The sequence below is a fragment of the Lissotriton helveticus genome, chromosome 1_1 (genome assembly GCF_964261635.1).
Source record: "Lissotriton helveticus chromosome 1_1, aLisHel1.1, whole genome shotgun sequence".
NCBI lineage: Eukaryota > Metazoa > Chordata > Amphibia > Caudata > Salamandridae > Lissotriton > Lissotriton helveticus.
The window spans coordinates 1,322,779,295-1,322,797,965 of NC_136057.1; the positions used below are offsets into that span (position 1 = coordinate 1,322,779,295).

The following is an 18,671-nucleotide window of genomic DNA, read 5'->3' on the forward strand; positions in this document are numbered from 1 at the left end:
AGGTATAATTTACTTCCTCTGAACTGTCTTTTATCCAAATGGTATGGTGGTTCAGATATCTGTGATTTTTGTAATTCTAATTCCCAGGATATGTACCATGTTATTTTTGTTTGTCCGGTCCTTATGGCATATAGAAGCAAATGGTTAAGACCTATGTGCCTTCAATTGGGTATTTTTACTGCTTTGGATTTTATTGAAGCAATGCTTAATCCTCCGAACGAAATGTTTTGTTTTAAACTGTTTCATTTCTTTAAATGCTTCTTAACATTATATTGATATTTTTATTTTTTCTTCTTTCTTTTTTAAAGAAATCTTGTTGTTTTTTATTGAGTTATTATGTGGACCTCAATTGAGTTCCGTTACCATAAATAAATAAACTAAATAAACTAAACTATAAAACAATTTCCTACCAGGTGTGGAGTGGTGGCAAGCGGACAGCTTATGTAGATGTTTAAAACAAAGTTGTTAACAGAATTTGGCATCCATAGCTGGTTTCTAAATGGGCATGGTGTTAAACAAGTTGCCAACCTGCAGATATCAGCTAACTGGATGTTGCCTAAGAAAGCAGTGGTGCCCTATGAGGTGTGGAGAGCACTCATTTAGCCTTAGCATAAGTCTAGATACATTTCAAGATCCACCTTCCAATGCCTGCTTTGGAAATTGGCTGACCTTGTATGGTTTAGCACAAGCAACAAAAAGTTGGTTAGACTTACGGAAAAGCTTAGGCCCATCAATACAATGTTTGAAAGCCCGATTAACATACAGAGTGTGTAACACACTCTGCAACAGAATCAGGTTGTGAAAAAGGGCAGCTCAATAATCTGATTAAAATGGAAAGGTAATACAACCTTAGGTAATAATTTGGGTCTGGTTCAAAGGACTATCCCGTCCTTGTGTACCTAAAGTAATGGTTCCTGAATAGTCAGTGCTTTTAACGTACAAATGTGCCTGAGCGAGATTACAGAAACAAGGAAAGCCACCTTCCATGAAAGGCACTGTAAAGGTGGTGAAAGGTGGTCTCATAAGCCTGCTGAGAACTAAATGTAGGTTCCAGACCAGTGGTGGAGCTGTTCTTGGGGGTGTCATTCTGTTAATATCCACAATGAACACCTTCACTGTTCTGCTTATTTGAAGCTACAGTAGCTAAACATAGTTGTATTAAAGCCTTTTGGAGATGAGAAATGTAGGAAATCATGTCCTGGCTCTGGGACTCTGGAGGTGAAGTTTGGGCATTTAATATTTTCTTGAGTAGAGGAAAGGTCCATGGTTGGGCTTCCCCATCTCTGGAAGTATAATTGCAGGGCATGTGGGCAAAGTTCCCACTCAATAACTTCTTAAGCTGGACGCATCAACAGGTCCACAAAGTTATTGTCGACCCCTGGAAGGTGTTCAACCAGGAGCTAAATGTTGTGACGGATTGCCCAGTACCAGATCCATTGCGCCAAGGCAGATAGCGGGGGCAAATGGGTGCCCCTTTGCTTTTGTATATAATACATCACTGTCATGTTGTCCATCTTCATAATGACGACCTTGCCGCAGATGAATGACTAAAAAGCTCTGAGTGCTAGGCGAACAGCTAGTAACTCCAGGTAGCTGATTGCCTCCCATGCTGAAGAGGGGTCCAGATGCCTTGGACAGTCATGTTGCAAGATGTGCACCCCAACCTATGAGCAATGAGTGAGTAGTAATGGTCACCTGTGGAAGCGGGTCCAAGAAAGGCCTGCCTAGCAGCAGGATGCTTCTGTACCACCACTTCGGAGAGCTCCGAGTGCTGGGCTTTATAAACACTAGATCTTCCAACTGACCTTCCAATTGAGACCACTGACTCACAAGGCACTGTTGGAGTAGACACATGAGCAGTCTGACAAGCAACACAATTGCTATAAGTGATGTATCATATAGTGTAACTTTATTACAGTTTTTATAGTTAATGGGCAAGTGGTATGAAAAAGCCAGCAGCCATAGAAATGCCAGCACCTTCTGCTGGGTGGGGTATGCTTTCTCTGTGACATTTAGGATTGAAATGGTTGGATCTGCAGCAGTTTTAGGTGGAATTTCTTTGCGTTTAACTTAACCTATATAGAGGATCTGAGTGTGTGCTGCTGCTCTTTACCAACCAGTCATGAGATAAGGAAAGATGTGAATGTCCTCTCTGCAGATGAGTAGCCGTAACTGCCAGACACTAGGTAAAGACCCTTCGGGCCGCTGTGACCCCGAAGGCTAGTAATTTGAGCTGGTAGAGCTGGTCGCTTACTGCGTACCAGAGTACTGATAATGGGCTGGGTGGATAGGTATGTGGAAGATGGCATCCTTGAAGTCTAATGTCCTCATGAAGTCTCCCTATCAAAGCAATGGGATGATGTCCTGTAAGGCTGTTATGTGAAAGTTCTCTGACAGGGTGAATTGGCTGAGCTGCCTGAGGTCCAAAATGGGCTGTAAGGTTCTATCATTCCTTAGATAAGTGCAATGAATAAATGTTTTATGCTTATTGGTGTGGGGACAATAGTTTCATGGTGCCATTTTGAAGAAGTTTGTGAACTTCCTCTTGCAAGAGCAAGGTGCTGCTAACTGAGGGCACCCTGATGTGATGGTATGTTGGGCGGTGTGGTATCAAATTCTAGACAGTAGTTCAATTGGACTACCATTGATCTGAAGTGATATCCATCTACTGAAAGGAGAAATTCCTTAGGCTCCCACAACAGCTGCTTTGTGACTGGATGCGGAGAGGGGGAAGCATAGGCGAGTTTGAGAGCAGAGGCTCCTCTTCTGGAACTGCTGTCTTTACCACTGCGCCCTTGCCATTGTTGCCTCTGTAACTTCCCCGTGAGTAATCCCTACCACACAGGGAATCAAGAAAAGGCTGCTGCTGGTACATTTTTGTCTGGCTAGCTGGTGTGGTTCCGTCACCCACCTTGTGGTTGGTGCCTTTCGAAAAGTACCCCTAGAGGTGTTGGATTGCTGGGAGCCCATAGACTTTGTGATCTCATCTACCCTAATATTCTCCAACATCTTATCCATCTGGAGTCCTGAAAGAGCTTCCCCATCGACTGGGATGTTGAGGTGGTATTGTTAGACCTTCGGTTTAAAGACTGTCTTTAGAGCAAGTCAGTGGTGTTAATGCTGCGAGAGGCAAAGTCCCCCGGCGTCTATGGCACAGGGTATATTTTCATTGGAGATGATTTACCCATTAGCAACTAACTCCTCACCCCTTTTATTACAGGCATCAGAGAGGTGCTGTAGGACTACCTCAGTTTCCTTCCAATGAAACCTATCATATTGTGACAGTAATGCCACTGAATTCGTTATACACAACTGCATAGTAGCACCTACTGCTACTCACTTCCCAGCAGCATCTATACATTTAATTTCCTTATGGAGGGGGGGATCATTCGTGACTTGGGCAGAAGCCCGCTCTCTGGCAGTATGGACTACCAGTGAGTCCGATGGGACCTGGTCTCAAATAAAAAAGCAGGTCATTAGGAGAAGCATGTTTCATTTCAACACAATGTGTATTCACCCTGGACCTGACTGGATCCCTAAAATTATCAATGTCCAACTTCAGCATACCCTTGAGCATGGGTAGGAACTGGACACAACATTTTGTCTTAAAGACAGTCTCCAATAAAAAGTTATCCTCGTGCTCTGTGAAGTGTAAGGCAACTTTACGGTGCTGAGACACTCTCTGTATAATGGTTTGGAATGCAATAGCATTATACAGTTGGGATGGTCTAACAGGGTATGGCTCCAGTTCTTGGTGGGGGAGGTTTGACATAGTCATCCCATGGGTCATCTCTACCCCCTTCGTCCAGGGGGCCCCTTCACCCAAGGGCTGGTCATATGGATCACCTTCCCAATACAGGATGACTAGATCTGAAAAAGGGTGCAATGACCCTACTGGACATAGAAGTGGGGGGAGGTCAATAATGAGACTGGCCTTTGTAGCATAGTGGGAAATGGTATGTATGGCCATTGTAATGAGGATGGAGCAGACTTAGTTTCAGATGTCAACACTAAGGGAGGTTTGGCTTCGACTTCAAGTCAGACTTTGGATGAGGAGGTTTCAGCGGAAGCTCGCTTTTGGCCAAGATGGCATTAAGGTGGGGTGCGACTCCAAACCCTTCAGAGGATGGTGTCCTGACTCTGAAGCTTTGTCTTGTTGTTGACCAGAGCCAAGTGGAGCGTAGGCCTCTTTCTTGGCTGGTTCAGGGCTCGATGCAAGACTGTCTGGGGACGGTTCTCCACCTTGGTGCAGGGCCATTTAAGAGAGTGTCTTTTTACCCCTTGGCCGAAGTTGTCACTCCTGAACTTCATAGATTCCTTGGTGCATGGTCTCGCCAATAGAGACTCCAAAGGGAGTACCTCTTCTTTCTTGGAGGCGCTCAAAGACACCGTCTCAGAACTTAGCATCTGTAGGGCTGCTGGTGTACCAGAGGGTCCCGTGTCCTCTAACTAAGGTAGTCCTGTCGTCTGAAAATTTCTGGAGTGTCAAATAACTATCCAAACTGCATTTTTAGGAATGCCCAAAGCCTATACCCTACAGTACTGCAATGTGTTTTTGCACTGGAAGGTGAAACAAATTGTCAACTTCTTGTGTTCAGGAGATAAACAGAGGTTACAGACCTCATGGTGACCGGCCTAGGGTTGCTTCACATTACTATGTGGGCAGAATCAGAAAAAAGGGTGCTCCATCTGCCGACATTCTCTGAGGCTCAGTAATTGAAAAAGAGGTAGGACTGGGCTCCATGTTGCCAGTCGTCAAACCAATCGTCTGTGTCTGAAATTCTAATAGCAAAACCTGATACAAGTCAGAAGCTGACAGTGGAAAACAACAATATAAATGTGTAGTCATACCCTTGATCATTGTGGACTAAAGGAAGAGTCACAGTATTGCATGACTCGATGCTTCATGAAAGAAAAATAACTTTTAATGCTCAAGCTCATACTAGAGTATGCAAAGCATGTGTGGAACAAAGGGAACTAAATGAAGGTAGGGTATACTTTGTCTGGATGCTAGTGAGTGTGGTCATTTTTATTTTGTTTTAACCAAGGCAAATTCTCTGATCTGCCTGATTAAGAAGATGATAGACCGGCATCCCTTAACCGTCTCCATTTCTACCACTAGTATTTGTCACTGAGTTTGCAACAAAGATTCAAAACACTATTCCTTGCAGCTACCTTGTTGTTAAATTTCCATTGTATACATGGAATTAATTGATGCAACATGATCCAGAACACAATTCACACCCTCCGTCCTACCACTCATAACTTCCTGTGTAAGGGAAATTTAAACAAAAATTGAACAAATTAAAAACATGTGTGTCTGCAAAGTTAATAACCGTATAGAGTTTACATCTGCAATTCACAGACCTTAGTAGGCACCATAAATGAATGAACATATAATTTAAAAGGTACATTACTACTTTATGTGCACACTGAAAACACATTCATTCAATCACTTACTATCTCTGTTGGGATGTGAGGACTCATTAGCCCAGGGTGTAGTCAAAGGAGAATGTGGAGACTTCGCAATGCTGCCCTCCGACATGGGAGTGATGCTTTTAGGCCTGTAACTTTGTGCCTCTCGGGTGTGGTTTGGGGAGGATGGTTCACTTCTGTCCACCACCTGCAGGGCTCGCCTATCTGGGGAGTTGGCCAGAAGCTCCTTCAGGATGTTGATGGGCGATATGGTGAGCTCCCAGTTGGTGATGCCGAAGTCTCTTAGGTGGGCTCTGGCGTGGCTGGAGAGGCCGGCTCGTGTGTCAAATCCTGCGCCACAGAACTCGCATCTCATGAGGCTGAAGGTGCTGGGATCAAAGTTGGCCACTGCAATGAAAAATGAGAGTGCCCCATCAATGAACCTCAATGTTGAAAGCAGGTGATGGGGCCACAGGCCAATCACATGCCCTCGTAACGGCGCATGAGTAAAGCTGGGTTGAATATGTGGATACGCACCATTAGAAGAACCTTTTAGCGTGGAGGGGCGTCCCACAAGTGGCCAAGGCGCTTCGTACCGCAGAGTTGGCTCCCCTACTGAGAGCGAGGAGATGCAATTAGTCAAAGGTACACAGGAATTTGTACCATTCAGATTTTGATCATGTCTCCAATCCCTTTCTGACATCCGCACCTTCAATTTTTTCTAATCTGGGTACCTTTGTTTTGAAAACAAATCCTGCTAAACCTAAGGTGATACTGAAGTTCATCGCCTCTGAAGCACATCGCCAAACACATGGGCGTGCTTGTACCAATACATTTGCCAGACTAGCTGAACAATAGAGGATAAAGAATGGCGTATAGTAAAAATGAAGGGCCTGGTAATGGAAATCCCAAAAGCCCACATTAGCGTAGGTCATAATGGAACTGGGTGCGTGGCCATTCACTGTAATCTAAGGCTGATAGGACACTGCACTTTCTGAACCACAATATAATGAATGCAAAATCAGACAAAACTAAAATCAAATAAAATTAGATTTTTTTTAGAGACGTTTGAAACATTAAAAAAGTAACAAGCGCAATGTTCAAATAAATGCAAATACATGAGAAAAACAATAACTTTTCAAAAAGTCAAAATGCAAGAAAGTAAATGAAGAAAAAGTGATTATTAAAATATGGAAATCAAAATGGTCAGAAACTATCAAATAATTGGGACTCTGATGAGGTGGCTCACAAGTAGAAGTTACTGAGTATCTTAAAGCAGTGAATGGAAGCACCACTGTCCCAACATGGACGCAGTGCACTGAGTTAAGCTGGGGGTGCTGCTTCGAGGCCTGTTTATACCTATACCAATGAATACCAATTGGGTGTCCAAGGGGGCAAGTTCTTGCATTAGCCCTGGGATTCTCAGTTCACATAAAGCAGGCCAGCCACAAGAAGAGGCAAGAAAAGCCTCTGAAAACCTGTTGAGGATGAGCACTGAGATACTGAACCTTAGAGGTCAATGGAGGTAGTGCATGTGCGAAAAGGGGTTGCTTACTTCAAAAGCAAGCTAGTTGAAGGATAGAGATAACAGAAGGTCGTTTAAACCATTGGAAGATACAGCTAGAGCAGGAGATGCTCACTTGTTCACAGCAGGTGGATAGGAATAAATACTTCAGGGAGAGAAAACACGGACCCTAGATAAGAAAGGGGCACGTACACGTAAGGTACACAAGAAGCAGATATAAAAGGACAGCGTGTTCTAAGACCAGCTCTAATAGGGGCTCTATGTGACTGCCAAAGAATAAAGAATCCTTACCATTACTTATCTCAAAGCACTGCAGATTGCTTCCTGCTGGTCATACGGCCCAGGGTGGGAATGTATCTCAAAACTGTCAGCTGCTGGAGGGACTCATTTCTTCAACGGGCTGTTTCACAATTAAGGCAGTCATTTCTCTTTGTATAAACGTGGGCTTCCTGCCACGGCATTTCGAGGTGCACGACTATAGGGAACCTAGGCTCACCAAAACCACGGCAAAGTGGCCATGCCTTCCCAGTTGTGTGCATTTCATGAAGACAAGGAAGGGCACGGTCTGCAGTGCAACCTTCTATCGCTTCTAGCCTTTACGATTACTTCCCTAATTTATCTCATGCTCTACCTGGTTGCAGAAGTACTAGTGTCAACGAAAGGAATTCTTTAACTGGCTGAAAACTGTCTTACAACAGCACAGCAGAGCTACAGTCACAAACTAAGCAACTTTTTTTTCAAACCAAGAAAAAGAAATGCAGTGGCCATTTTGAATTAGAGTATTTTCAGGCAAAATACCAGACTGGCTTCAACGAAGACTGGTAATATATCAGTAAGTAATCCAGGTCATTTGCAAAAGAATTGAACCTTACAATATTTTTGGTAATGACTAGTGTACAGTGCTTTCTAAATAATTAAAAACACCTACACGAACTTAAACCAAACATTTTGTGGTCTCATTCTGATTGCCTGTTGATTAAAGTATCTGTCTTCAGAATGGCAGCCAACTGGAAGGGAGCACAGAGCCAGAGGAGGCTTAAGGGTTTAGTTCTTCTTCTTGGTGGGTCAGTTCCAATCCAGCCAATGTAACTTATTCATCTGCTGCACTAGGGGGGAAAAGGAGAGAAGCCGGGGGCAGAGCTGTGTTACATTAATGTCAATGTATTCATCTCACCAGAGGTTTCTAAGCACCAGAACTTCAGGTAGGCTTCTGTGAAGCAGGGGCGGTTCCATTGTTCATCATGTGATTTAGTTTTTCCTACATCACTGGGTAACAATCTGCAGGAGCAGCAAGATTGATCACCAAAACTTGAGCATGAGACAGTATGGTGTCAACACTAGGAGAACTGACCATGAGTCCAAAACAGTGCCCAGCTTTAAAAAAAATTGAAAGTAAGCTCAAGAGGGAATGGAAAACATTTGAAGGAGATGTATGTGCTCAAGGGACAATCTCGTTCAGCCAAAACAGCTAGGAAATAAGATAGTACGTTTTAAAAAGTACATCAGGTGGTTCCTCCCAGGACAGAGCAGGTTACCGCCAACATAACTTTCATCCGGTTTCCCTGTTGAACGTTTCAAACTAAATCATTACATCAGGAGCCACAGTAAAGGATAAGTGTAGAGGAAATGTAATGTTTTAGACACCAGCCATTTGACCTGGGAGAGTGGCTTTGAATAAAGGTTCAATTACGTCTCATGATGAGCTTCACCAACCCCAATGTTAAAAAGAATTGGTAATTACTATTCTTTTATGTCCAGGAGTCCCATCATAAAAGGATATCGTGGGAACAGCAGGTTGAAATTAACAGAATGACTGTGAGGGAATGCAGTCAGCTTGGTAAAGAAACTGTGACATCCGGCAGTTTCTCAACCAAGCTGACTGCATTCCCTTAAGGTGAAACAGCCAAGCTTAATATAGGTCAGAGTACTGGAACAGCATAGAGTGTTGCCAGTCAGCATAGAGTTTGCCAGCAGGCCTGTGCTCACCACCTACTTCAAGAGCTCACTGCCATTTTAATTTTTTTTTATGGTATGACGGTCACGCTCTTAACAAGTTTGTGTCAGACGATCCATAAATCATCAAAACTAAAACCAGTTCAGAGGGTAATAGTCCGTCACCTGCGCCTTAAAAATGGACACCTTTAAAATAAAATAGACGCGTTGGAAATGGAGTGAGTAGTGAGCCACCAGGCAACTACATGGTAAATCTGACCCGAATGTATGCAAGGTCGACGGTATAAATAAATGGGGGCAAGACTGCTCATGGCCTTCACCAGACACACTATCCTGCTACCCAGACCAGCAGGTTTTAACCAACACTACCTGAGCATGGCTCCGCCTGCGAGGTCGCACGGTTGCCTCTGTACAGCTGCCTCCAACCTGCGGTCGCCAGCGTTGTATTAACCAATCCCTAAAGTAGGATCGCCCCCTCCCCCCCCCAGCCTTGGGCCCTTGTACTGACCTCTGCTGCCAACATGCCACAGGAACTTGCCTTGTAGTGGCTGATTTCAAGTGTTCCTTGCCCTGATGCCTTGAGCCTGCTAGCACTGCTGACCTCCTCTCCTCCCCCACGGGGACGGACCTCGCTCCAGTCAAGACGTGACCTACTTGTTGAGTGATTGCTCCCATCTCTCCCCAGCATTGGGCCTCGCTGGAACAGTGAGGCAACCCCTGGTCATCTTCAATTGCCCACATGCCAAGGCCTGATATTTGAGGCCCATCTTCGATTGAGAAACTTCACACTTCTACACTCAGTGAGTACTTCCAGCACTCGCACCTGCAACTCTTGTTTTTTCTCCACTGACTGTTAGGAGCGGCCCCTGAGGTGGAAGCACTTTGGCGGATGCCTGCTCTCGCACCCCGCAACACAACCCGGTGATCGCCTCACAACCATTTATTGAGTTGGCTGACCCTGCCACAGCTGCCAGCAGATGGAAGAAGTGGACAGGCAGGTTGAACAATGACTACAGGGTGACCCGAGAAAACAATGGTGCACTGAAGAAGCAATCCCTTCTGCTTCAATACGCAGGAGAAGAGATTTACAAGTCTTTCTAGCACCTCCCTAAGACTGGGGATGAGGAGGACTATGATGCAGTAGTGAGGGCATTAAACCATCATTTTGACCCGCAGCTGAGCCCAGGTTTTGAGAGTTTCAAGCTAAGACAAGAACACCAATGTAAAGGAGAGTCGATCAATAACTTCTATGCCCGCATTCGCAAGTTGGCCAGCACCTAACATAGCAGACGACCAGCCGAAAGAAGTCCAGGCACAGAACATTCAAGGATGCAGATCCAAGACATTGCACGGCCTGATCCTTAAGCAACCCAAACTCAGCCTGCATGACATTCTCGTGTTAGCACTATTGCATGACCTCTCAGGAGCACGGGTAGCTAAAATGGACGTGGCTGTGACATGCAATCAGAGTGGCGGCAAGTTGCCCAATGTCAAGACAGAAACAGTGGATACGATCACCTCCAAATCGACATACACCCGGGCAAAGCCGATGAGACCTGTGTCCATGGGTCAGTGCAGGAACTGTGGGAGGGATGATCACCCACTGGAGAATTGTCCAGTCCAAGGTAAAACATGCTCAAATTGTGGCAAGCTCAATCACTTTTGTGCAAAGAAGACCGGCGGAGCTGAGGAACCAGAGGACGTGCACCACTAACAAAGGCAGTTCGGCAGCTATCCATTACGAAAGCCGGAATCAGGGCTATATTACACAGTGCAGCAGGCAGAGCAATTCCAAAGACGAGTTGAACTCTGAGGAGGAACACTTATTTCTGATATTCACAGATCTCCTCAAAAAGCACAGACCACCACTGCCTAAGTGTACAGTGGATGTAGCTGGCACGAACATCAAAGCTCTTATAGACACGGGTGCATCTTTTCTACTTTCTACTTTCTCTAGGTTGCATCACTAAGGGCAGGACCAATCGGCCTGCACAATTACTGACCTCAAGAATCAAGGTTGTATTTTCCTTCTCACTGTGTAGTACTTTGCACTTAGGTCCTGAAGAATTGCTATGAATGCAAGAAACATGTTGACCCGATCAGAGGGTAGTAGATATTTCACTGTGGACCCTACAAAGTCTATATCTCCCCTCCCACCTTTTTAACTAGGGGAGTCAACCACGCTAATAAAATTCCCTGTGGATTGACTAACCCTTTTTAACTCACAATCACTTCACGACTACACAATCACTCGCCCTCTTACACGCATGCAAAATATGGCAGAAACAAAAGATCTCCGGTAAAGAGCCCCTTTACGGGTGCCCGTCAGACATTGCAGCGCCAGTCTGACGAGGAGCAGAACCCATATGATGAAGCATGACACCTAGCTTGCTGGGTGTGTGAGGGTTTTAGTTCCGAAAAGGGAAATTCCCCGCCCTTTTCACCCTTCTCTCCTTCTACGCTACACACACACACACACACTCTCACTTCGGGGAACTTTGTACCCTTCTTGTGTTAATGTGATGTGCTATCATCAGTATCATCATCTCCGCCCCAGGCTAATGCTTGTGCCCTCATCGGCCAAGATCTATTCCTACGGGAGGCAGACACACCTGCCACGGAATGAGGTGATCAATGTATGGGTACAGTCCAACGGCAAGGAGTCCCCAGCAAAGTTCCATGCCATTGAAGGGGAATCAGAGACCCCCATTGGGTACCACATGGCGGAGGATCTGGGGCTGGTATCCTTTGACACGAACGTTCAAAAGTTAAAAGTCAATTGCCTAACTGACCAGTTCCCAGTCAATTCCAAGGGTTAGGGGGCCTCCATGCACACCTGATAAAACTGCACATAGATGAGTTCATCAAGCCAGTGGTCCTTAGTCACCAGAGTTTACCTTTTCATCTCCTGTGCCTGGACTGCGCCCAGCTCTATCAGGCTGGCATCAACAAGGAGCTCCGCCAGTTGCTTGGGATTGAAATAGGCCATCGTCATCTTACTGAGAAAGGCCAACTTTGCCCGTTGGAATGAGGCCTCTTTCTTTGCCCCCGAGATATACGAGACTCCCCTCTGGGCACGGAGGGGTTCTGCAATGATTGCAAAGTTGGGGATGAACCTGCCACTGTAAGTTGCCATCCCACGAAAACTGCGGATCTCTGTGACATTGCAAGCGGAGAGGCCCAGAGTATGGCCTGAGACTTTCTGGGGTCGACTTGAATGCCATCCTTAGTGAATACGTAGCCAAATAATTCTATATGTGACTCGAAGAATGAGCCCTTCTCACAATGAAGGGTGAGTCCGTGATCACATAGTTGTTTTAGAGTAGTCTTGTGTCGATGGTGGTGTTCTTCAGCTTTTGTGGAGACTATGAGAATGTCATCACTGACATTCATTACCCCTGTTCCTCACAGCGGCGTTTTGGAATACTTCATCCGCAGACGATACCCCAAAGATAAGGTACTTGTACCTCCGCAGGCTGAGGTGCATCAAGAAGGTTGTGATTTATTCCCTGCCTTCATCTAGCTGTAGTTGGTGGTAAACTGGCCAAGAGGATGCACTTGAAGAAGCTAGTATCAGGTATTTTGATGCGTAAAGCCAAATGATAATCGGGATGCAAACCGTATTTAAAACTCAAAGAAGTCGGGCTATCATTCACATACTAGCACTGCCAGATTTAGAAAAAACAGGACTGGAGGCAGAGCGGTCTGCTCTGCAGCTTCACGGCTGTGGAATGAACTACCGATTGATCTCATACAATCTGAGAATTTGTTGCAATTTAGGAAAAAGCTGAAAATTTGGCTCTTCCAGAGTAAAATACAGCTATCGCTATTTTCGACCTGCTCGGACACCCCCACCCACCTTTCCTTTGATTTGGTCGTTTCTGTGCACAATGACTACACGGTAATCTCCAGTGCCAGGATACCCGTTGGGTGACAGTGCGCTATACAAGTCCAGCTTACATTACATTATATTACCCGGTGTTTAGATTGAGCTTCGAAAACCACTTCTCTCCATTGAGGTTGGCCATGATATCGTTCATTGTTGGTGTGATGTGCCTCTACTGTTTAAAGGCCTTGTTCAGGAGGTGCATAACAATGCAGATTTTTTTCCGGCTGCTTCGTTTTATCTGTAATGACCATAGGAAAAAACCAGTGTGGGTCCAGGGACCTTTTCAATGATATTCAGTCTCTACAGTTTGTCCACCTCCCTGAATTGAAAGGTGGGCAATACAACTACAGCAGTATCACCTTGAGGTGGTGTACAGACACAGCTCCCAGAATCCAGGCGATTTTCTTTCCAGACACTCACGAGCAGAGAAGAATTCAACAACCTAAGAGAGTATGCCTACGGAGGAATATCCAAAGCTTGTGACACAAGGGACATGCCCGAAAGCATTGACTATCCAAGAAATCAGTCAGGTAACCAACAAGGACGCTGTGCTGCTGAAAGTCAAAGAAACTCTACAAGGAGGGAATTAGAACAGGTTTCTGCAAGTTGCGAATCAGTGGGGCATCCTAGATAAGGAACGACTGACAATTGTGGAGGGTAAGGAATGAGTTGTGCTCCACCCTAGAGAGTCTCATGCTGAGGTGGGGCTGCATCGTTGTCTTTGGGGAACTAGTACACCACATGGCAGAATTGGCTCACAGAGGGCACCAAGGAGCCAGCAAGAGCCCCCAAGAAAGTGTGGCTCTCAGGATTGGATGCAATAGAGGATGAGCTAGTACAGAAGTGTGAGGCGCGTCAGTAGCCCTGAAGCACCAGTGCTGGTGATCACAGACGAGAGACATGACACTCGATGGAAGAAGGTTAGTCTTGACTTCGGCAGTTTTCCTGATGGCAAGATAACCACGGTAATAGTGGATGGCCATTCCAAATATCCTATTGTGGGACTAATTGAGTCAACTGCGTTCCATAAGGTGAATCCCGCTCTAGAGAAGATACTGGTGCTGCTTGGGCTTCCAGAGGAGATAAAGACAGACAATGGCCCTCCGTTTCAAGGATTCCAATTCTGAGAGCTCCTGCAACATCTAGGTAGAAGACATTGATGCAATAACCCACAGTGGCCACAGGCAAATGATGATGTGAAGAGTTTCATGTGGACCCGGAATAAGATGTTGTGAGTTGCTGTTTAAGAAGGGGGAAAAATCGTCCTCAACTGGTTCTTGCGAGAGTAAGGGGAAACTAATCACTGCACCACGATGTGGGTCCTGATGATGCGGTTCGGAAGGGGATGGAAGTCAGCCAATAGACAATCATGGGGGAAATGACACAGGAAGGGCTGGTCAACATCCCTAGAAGTCAGAATTATAATCTGAATCCCAATCCTCAGCCAATTCAAAGACTGAAGGACTTTGCATGTAAGCTGAGGTCCCAGGACTCAGAGTAAATTGGGAAGGGGATGTATTGAGCAACCTAGCCACTACCTGGTTTCCCTCACCCGGATGTACAGCACTCAACCTTCAGGGCCAGGCACGGCCGAGGCAAAAAATAAATGGGGGCGGCCAGTCATTGTCTTCACCCACACTGCAGTTACGGGAGTCCTGTGTCTGTTGTTGTGATGCTGGTGGCATCATAGCAGCACTCATCTTCACAACAGAGCCTACTCAATTGAGAGAGCCTTAAGACTTGGGGGTCTTAAGAGGGGGGGGCATAGTACTGACCCAGTGGTCAACAGAAGGGGGTGGAGGAGAGTAAAATGCAAGGGTTGACAAGTGCTTGATTATAATTCTACTGGTTGGCAATGAGACAGCTTTAGACTCCAACAGCAGTAGAAGCAGTGTATAAAAAACAATTAATGTGATCTGAATTTAACACGCTGGTCCTAAATTGCGAAGTTGTACTTCGTCATGACCTACAAGCTTTTTGAACATTTAAAACCAAAAACGCAAGCTCTTCTAAACACTGCAGTGTTTAGGCAAAAAATTCTTAAAACAAAAGAAGTAATGCAAAGATAGGGGGAACAAAACCGACTCGGCCCTAAAGCAGTTTACTAATGTTGTACATACCTCTTAATTGACTTTTGTACGATTTTGGAAAATAAATTATGATTCTACAGACAAAACCCCCGTTAAACATAGGATGACAGCTGCTCTCGAGACAGCTACTGATGTAAAGGCTGTTGCAGGAGCAACGGCCAATCTTTAGTGCACAGCATCTTCCAGAATGAGAGGAAAAATAAAAAGGAGAGTAAAAATATATTAATAGTAAAAAAAATTGTAAAATTGTGTACATACTACCTTTTTTCTTCTTCTTTTGAAAGGAAAATTTTTGTTCTATAGCTTTGACTTCTTCGGCAGAGATGAAATGCCGGACGTTGTAGCTCACACCCACCCTGTTCAAGTGACCCCGCACATGATTGGCCAGACCAATCCCATTGTGAAACTGGTCAGGACAATAGGGGCACTTCTTTTCCTCACTCCGCAAAATCACGTTATCTGGATCCAGCAGCTCATCTGCCTCAAGCGAGCCTTCCAGCAGCAGATCTAATGGAAAGGACTCTGTCAGCATCCTCTTTCGTGAAAACTGTCGACCACCAGATGTTGTGCTCAGCGAGAACCCCTTTTTCTTGAAAGGTTTGCGGCCTGGTTTCATCTTCTTGCGCCTTTCGCTTATGCAGTTAAGTACCACAACAGGGACCATCATACGCAACTGATGACGCTGCTCCTCAGAGACTATGTTAGAGTCTGACGACCTCAAGGTGTTCCTAAAAGTCCTCTTAAGCTCCAGCGCAGACCTAGGGACCATTGGCTTGTTAGCCCTCTTTGCTGTGGGTTGGAGACCAGTTTTGAGTTTAAAAGAAAATCCCCCACCCACGCCATCCGACTGTTTCCCTAAAGACCAGCCATGTCTGAGCCCCAACATTGCACCGTGTTTCCTCCGGTTGTCAATGCCATGCCCTTTAAAGGGTGCAAGAATTTTCTTCTTTATTTTCAGTGCTGCTTGTGGAGCATAGCTTTTTGAAGACGGATAAGAGGAATTGCCATATTTTCTTGGCAAAGAACCATATGGAAGCAGCTTTCTATTCTGCAACTTTGATAGGGGAATGCCTTTTCTGATTGAAATATTACTGCTATCTGGTCTTTGGTGACCTGCTGCAAAGTCAAGCCCTGGTTCACGTTTCACTTGGATATCCTTGTGAGACTGGGAAGGCAGTGGGGGAGGAGGAGATGGTAGATGTGGAAGTTGTGGGGGTGGGGGCAGTGGAGGCTGCAGAAGTAAAGGAGGAGAGGGCTCTTTTTTAACTATAATTTCTGTTTCAGGATATGGCCTTGGTTTTGGAAGAGCATAGATTTCTTTACTGGTCCCTGGCTCATTTGTGTCTTCTCCATAAGTCTCAGAGTCCCAAGAGGGAGAAGAATGTGAATATTTAATATGATGCTTCAGAATGCTCTCACTTGGGGCCGGGAAACCACAGATAATACAGGTACTAGCACCTTTCATGATGGGGGGCGGATCTTCAGTCGGAGTAACTGGAAGAGGAGGTTCGTTTGGCTTAAAATGTTGAAAGGTCAGTTCTGAGGTCTCCTGGGCCTCTTCCACTGTAGTGTCTAATACACCTTTAACCTCTTGGTCCTTCCTCTCTTTCATATGAATCTTAGCATGCTGAACAAATACTTTGGAAGAGTTAGTTCCGAACACACACTTTGGACATTGTAGTCTAGCCTCCCGCCCTTCATCAGAAAAGTCATTGAGTTTCTGAATTTCCTCTATGATCTTTTCTCGTGACTCCTGGTGAAGTCTCCGGTGCTGTTCCAGAGCTGTAGAATCTCCAAAGGACCACCCACACTCGTTGCAGGAAAACTGGCTTAGCAAAGAGAGAGGTGGCTCTTGCAGATTTGGACCTGGTTCACGTGCATGCTGCAGCATGTGCTCCATCAAATGCTCCTTTTTCTTAAAGTAGATGCTGCATTCAATGCATGTGTATACTGAGGCCTCATTGTCGTCCTCTAAGTCTTCCTTTCCATGATCCTCCAGCAGCATGCTGCACATGTATGGCGCTGTGTCAGCATCATAGTTGCTGCATGCAGCAGGTACTAAAGGTTCAGGGGGGATCTGCTCCAGTGAATCATCATCATTGACCGTCCATGTCTGTTTGCACCCAGAAACATCAATGCCAACCTGGTGGTTTTGTTTTTGCAATGTCCAGTCAGCAACCGAGTTGAGACGAGACAGCTGGGTCATCTCAGATTCCATTGCTAGGGCTTTTGTGTGACTGGAGACATCTTCATAGTAGGAAGGTTTACCCACGCTGGTATGGAGGGATTTCCTGAAAATAGGTAGTGTTATCGGAGGAGGATCTCCTCTCACTGTCTGCCCCCTGAGAGGAATGCCAGGTGTTTCTTCCCTAGAAATTGGATTTGGGCTCACACCATGCTCAGCAATCCACTCAAACCTCTGAAAGCTTGCCCTACTTTTTTCCAAGTGTTCATGTGAGAATGGGCCAGAATTATTTAAATCATCCATGCTCTCAAAATGAGATTGTGTGCTAGGCGGATAACGTTCCATGGACAAATGGGGGTGCAAATCTAGTTGATTATTCTCCACATGTTCACTGCTTCGTTTCATGACACGTGCAAGTCTGGACTCCAAAGAAAAGAGGCTCTCTCGTGGCTTATGGAGGTTAAGAAAATCCCTGCTATCAGATAAAGCTTTTGAAGTTCGTTCCTCCCGCGAGCCTTTTTCTCTGATCTCTTGAAGGGAGCGCTCCCAGGATATATCGTTTGAAACCTTCACATTTCTAAAGTCCGTTGGGCCTTGGAATGGACTGGCTAACATGGAGGTAGGTTTGAAGAGGCCCACCTGTTCACCGCCGTCATGGCTATGAAAGACAGAAAAAATGTAAGGTTAGTCACAGCAATAGGAGGTCCACATGTCAGATTTGTGTAACACAAAGACCCATAGAAGTCCCTCAAGAGAAGTGCTAAAATCCCACACATGGCCACTAACCTCATTGTAACTCCCACCAACTCCCCATCACTTCATTCTTTAAATTCTATGGCTCCTTAATTGCCCTTCCGGCATCCTTGCTATTTCTACAAATATATGCCTGTCCAGCTGACCACAAACTTAACAGTCACTGCCCAAAGTGCACCATCATTTTATTAGCCAGTGAGATGCAAGTGTTTTGGGATGATCATCCTATCCACACAACAGGCCCCCTTTACAATGACACTTCTTGCGGCTTTGTTTCACCTCTTCTGGTCCCATCCTTTCACCTATTCTGCACGGCTCCAATTTGAAGTTGGTTCAAGGATTTATAAAAAACTTAGTAAGCATCCGCCATAACATGACATAACCCAACCTAAATTAAAAGGTAAAAGAAAATATGTTTACAATAGAAGAACGTTCAGAAAAAACACCTCAAACAATGGCCCTTTTGAAGTATTTTTCCAGATTTCTATTGCATCCGAGGAGGGCCAATTCTTAGATAGAGAAAACTCCTTTCACTTATCTCATCTCTCTACTAACTTACACCCATATGTTACAGATGTGGATCAAACAAATACACCTCTGTGTAAGAGAGTAAGAAGAAGCTACCGTTCACGACCTTTGTCAAGTACCACAGGTGGTGTAACATCTCCAATAAAACTTGATAAATCAATGCGCGAAGGAGTACGCACCCTGGGTGAATGGTCCTTTCACAATGGAGCACCCTGAGGTCCAGTTAAAATCCTTATATTCAGTAAAAGGGCAGGGCATTCTGGCAGCGTCATGCGAGGGAGTTACACTTAGAATAATTTGATAGCGCTACTGGGAAGTATTAAATGTAATGCA

At 45.3% G+C, this 18,671-nt stretch overlaps 1 protein-coding gene across 8 annotated transcripts in view; it reads right to left on the reverse strand.

Moving 5' to 3' along the window:
- The window catches only part of WIZ (WIZ zinc finger), a 731,163-nt gene that overhangs the window by 350,849 nt on the left and 361,643 nt on the right, over positions 1 to 18,671 (reverse strand). For 4 of the 8 annotated variants that reach the window (XM_078682028.1, XM_078682006.1, XM_078682021.1 and 1 more), the window contains exons 4-6: positions 15,131 to 17,715; positions 5,953 to 6,030; positions 5,461 to 5,823 (exon numbers count right to left, since the gene is read on the reverse strand). In XM_078682028.1, the coding sequence (XP_078538154.1) occupies positions 5,461 to 5,823; positions 5,953 to 6,030; positions 15,131 to 17,715 (3,026 nt within the window). The remainder of the gene's footprint in view (positions 1 to 5,460; positions 5,824 to 5,952; positions 6,031 to 15,130; positions 17,716 to 18,671) is intronic. The other 4 variants (XM_078681999.1, XM_078681984.1, XM_078681990.1 and 1 more) reach the window with 4 other exon arrangements.